At 34.7% G+C, this 4204-nt stretch overlaps 1 protein-coding gene across 1 annotated transcript in view; it reads right to left on the reverse strand.

Annotated features, from left to right (window-relative positions):
• The window catches only part of LOC124887738 (ribosomal RNA processing protein 1 homolog A-like), a 35139-nt gene extending 31497 nt beyond the window's left edge, over positions 1-3642 (reverse strand). Inside the window, exons 1-2 of the mRNA XM_047397651.1 lie at positions 3545-3642; positions 2127-2368 (exon numbers count right to left, since the gene is read on the reverse strand). Coding sequence (XP_047253607.1) covers positions 2127-2368; positions 3545-3642 — 340 coding nt within the window. The remainder of the gene's footprint in view (positions 1-2126; positions 2369-3544) is intronic.
• Between the last annotated feature and the right edge of the window lie 562 nt (positions 3643-4204).

A 4204-nucleotide genomic window follows, 5' to 3' on the forward strand; every position in this document is an offset into this window, starting at 1 on the left:
AGGCTCACTTCGGGAGACTTATGTGATAAGAAGGTACCCCCAAAGCTTAAAGCTAAGTTCTACAGAGTGGCAGTCCAGCCGTCTATGTTGTATGGAGCGGAATGTTGGCCAGTTAAGAACTCCCACATCCAAAAGTTGAAGGTGGTGGTGATGCGAATATTGCGATAGATGTGTCGACTTACCAGCAAAGATAGGGTGAGGAATGAGATGATTTGGTAGAATGTGGGAGTTGCTTCGATGGAGGATAATATGCAAGAAGTAAGGTTATGTTGGTTCGGGCACATGATGAGGAGGAGCTCGAATGCCCCAGTACAGAGGTGTGAGACACTAGCTATGGATGATTTTAGGTGGGGTAGAGGTAGATCGAAGAAATATTGAAGAGAGGTGATTAGGCATGATATAGAGCAGTTACAACTTACGGAGAACATGGCCCTTGATAGGAAGGTGTGGAGGATGCGGATTAGGGTAGAGGATTAGGGGGTCAAAGTGCGTCGGTAATAATAAGGAAGCGTTCTTTTGTGTCTGTAGATTTTTTATGGTGTTGTGTGATGTCTATGATTTCGGTTAGATAGTTCTTATTTTTATCTTATGGTTGTAGTATTATCTTGTTACTAGTGGTGTTAGTTTATTTTGCACTTAGCTTTTGTATTTGTAATACTGTTATCGGTTCTAAGCCGGGGGTCTATCGGAAACAGCCTATCTACTTCACCTGAGGTAGTGGTATTGCCTGCATACACTCTAACCCTCCTAAGACCCTGCTAGATGGGAATAAACTGGGTATGTTATTGTTGTAATAGATTTGGAACATATTACTTAGCCAATTTATATATTTAATTTATTTTTATGACATTTCGAATAAATTTTAAAAGTTTATTAAATTTTTGGGTATTTTAGATAATAAGTTCAATTAATGATTTAATGGATTAAAACCAAAATTATTTTTCTCATCACGTGACACATATCAATATATATACAAAAGCTTTTAGGGCTAACCCATTCAGAAGAGAACAAAATAAAAAAATGGGAAGAAAATTCTCACGAACTCAAAGTCGTTGGCATCGAGTTGGACTTCAAAGGAAAAGATTCTTCCTCGACCAGTAGGTATCCAAAATAGTAGGTTGCTATGCAGAGGTGAAGCCAAAATATCAATACAAGCTACTGGTAGACAAACTAGGACAATTGAAACACATTGCTTAAAGACTACTGCACTTGGTACCAGTGAATTTTGGATGCCCCTTTTTCGTTTCGATTTTTGGAATTTTTCCATTTTTGGTCATTTTTTGATGACCCTTTTGGTGAATTAGAGTTTCTGATTATGAATTTCATCGAGATTTTTGTGATTTTGTGTTGATTTGGGTTGTTTACCATTTCGGTGATTTAGTTGAGTTAGCATTTCGGGTGGTAAATGGATTCAGATTTGTGTTGATTTTTTAGTTTGTTTTGGTGGGTTATTCCTTTTTTGGATGACCCATGAGAATTAAGTTTTAAGAAAAAAAAGAATGAGGAAGAAGGGTGGAGAAGAAAATGAAGAAGGGTATCAGATGTGGGGAATATGTTGGGGCTCTAGTGCTTTTTGTTTTTATTAAAAAGAATTAGTAATTGGTTTATTAATACCCAAATCAATGAATTAGTAAAGAAAATCAGATTTTTGTTTTATTAGAAAAATTTTGGGGCCCTCAGGGCCACTTGGAACATTTCTATTCGTAATTTAATAAAAAAAAGTATTCCTCACACGCCTCCTGCGATTACACAACACGTGATGTGCCATGTAGGCAAAAAATGCTTGATTGGATCAAAATTCGAGGGGGGTTAGGGGCCTAATAGGTACAGGCCTTAGTTGATGGGTCTACGTGAATTTTCGAAACAAGTTTGAGGGCCTATGATGGCTTTATCCTTCATCATCATCATCATCATCACCACCATCACCATCACCAGCATCATCATCATTACCATCACCAGCATTATCATCATCACCATCATCATCATCATTACCACCACCACCACCATCAGCATCATCACCACCACCACCCCCATTATCATCATTATCACCATGTCAGCACCATCACAATCATCATCATCATTACTACCACCACCATCATCATCATCACCATCATCATCATCATCACCATCATCACCACCATCATCATAACCACCACCATCACTATCACCACCATCAGCATCACCATCACCACCATTATAAGCATTACCATCACCATCATCATCATCATCACCATTACCATCACTATCACCATCATCACCATCACCATCACCGTCATTATTACCATCACCACTATCACCATCACCATCATCATCATTACCATCACTATCATTAGCATCACCATCACCATTATTACCATCATCACTATTACTATCATTATTATTATTATCACCCTCGTCATCATTATCATTATTATCATTTTTATTATTATTGACATTATTATTATTATTATTATTATTATTATTATTATCATTATCGTTATCATTATTATTATTATTATTATTATTATCATCATTATTATCATCATTATCATTATTATTATTATTATTATCATCATCATCATTATTATTATCATCACATTATCATCATTATTATTATCATGATCATCATTCTTCATAACTTGCTTCATATTTTAGGATTAGAGAAAATGAGGTTTAGGTCTTCAATTTTTATAGTAAGAATTTGTAAAATAGATGTCACTAGATTCATACTCTTTTGGGGATTATGTACTTGAACGGATATTTAACCATTCGAAAGTTTTATGAAAGGAAATGCCCCTTGCAAATTAGCTTTTATTTGAATACTACGATTGAGGTAGGTTACGGTTTAATTGAAGTTTAGACTTAATTTAATTTTGTGTATGCTCCAAAAATAGATGTTTGTTGACTGATCTTTGGACATACTTGAATTTAATGATATGTTTGTTGGCAATTATATGAATAATTTTTAAAAATGGAACTTGATGGAAATACCTTATGATTTTAAGTGCAGTTATAAATTTAGTATGACATATTATATCTTTAGAGAGAGTGTGAAGTTGATAAAATGTATATAGCATGGTTATGGAGGATCGGGTGACACACCAGTATAAAAATGAGTATCGATATTACTTAGTTATGGAGGATCGGGTACCACGTCGGTACGGTACATGGACTTAGATTGTCCCCTCCAGGTCATGACTAGTTGGGGAAAAAAATAAGTCTCTTAGCATATGTGTACAAATTAGCATTAATTTTGAGAGGTTGTGTGGTTTAATAAGCTGATATCGAGCTAATGGTGTTCAAATTACGAGGTTTAGAAGAGCATATGATATTAGCATTGATTTTGTAGATGTTAACAGTATGGTTGATACTTTTGATGGTTACGTGGTTTGTTCATCAGCATTATTTGTCCCGTCATTAATGCATTTGTTGATTCATTGAATACTTGCTCTGTGTTGATGACTATCTAATTGTTATTCAATTTAGGTTGTGTACATACTATCAATTTAAGTTGGCCTATGATACCTACTAATACATAGTTGTTTGTACTGATACTACCATGTACTCTTCTTTTATTGTGTGCGAAAAGTATTCCAGAGGCTCAAACAAAACCTCATCTCTAGTGTTCGATAGCAGATCTTGATCCAAAGGTGAACACTCCATCTCCAGGTTGTCATGGATTATCATATTAGTTCTTGTCCATCTTTCGATCAATAAGACGTTCCTTATTTTTTCGTAGTTTGAATATCTCTTTTAGACATAATTTTCGTTTTCAAAGTTCTTGTACGATGATTTTTGGATCTTAGGGATTTAAATAAGTAGTTGTTCAATTTCTGCATTAATAATAATGATCTTTGAATTACTATTATTAAATTTGATTTTATGATAACCTCATCTTAATATTGACTAAATGATTGGATAATGGTTTGATTTAGATGGTCCTCCACAGAAAGATTAGTATGGGTGCCACTAATGGCCATTTGGGTCGTGAAAAATTTGGTATCAGAACTCTAGGTTTATCGATCTCATCGTATAAGAAAATATTGAGTGGAGTTTTGTAGAATGGGACAGAGACGTCTGTACTTTTCTTTGACAGGCTACAATACGCTAGGAAAATTTAAAATTTTCTTCCTTACGTACTATTACTTGATTTTAATTGGTATCTGTGATCCCAATTGGTATATGACTTCTTTCATTCTTATTCTCATAGATGGTGAGAACACGA

This window comes from Capsicum annuum, chromosome 10 (genome assembly GCF_002878395.1).
Source record: "Capsicum annuum cultivar UCD-10X-F1 chromosome 10, UCD10Xv1.1, whole genome shotgun sequence".
NCBI lineage: Eukaryota > Viridiplantae > Streptophyta > Magnoliopsida > Solanales > Solanaceae > Capsicum > Capsicum annuum.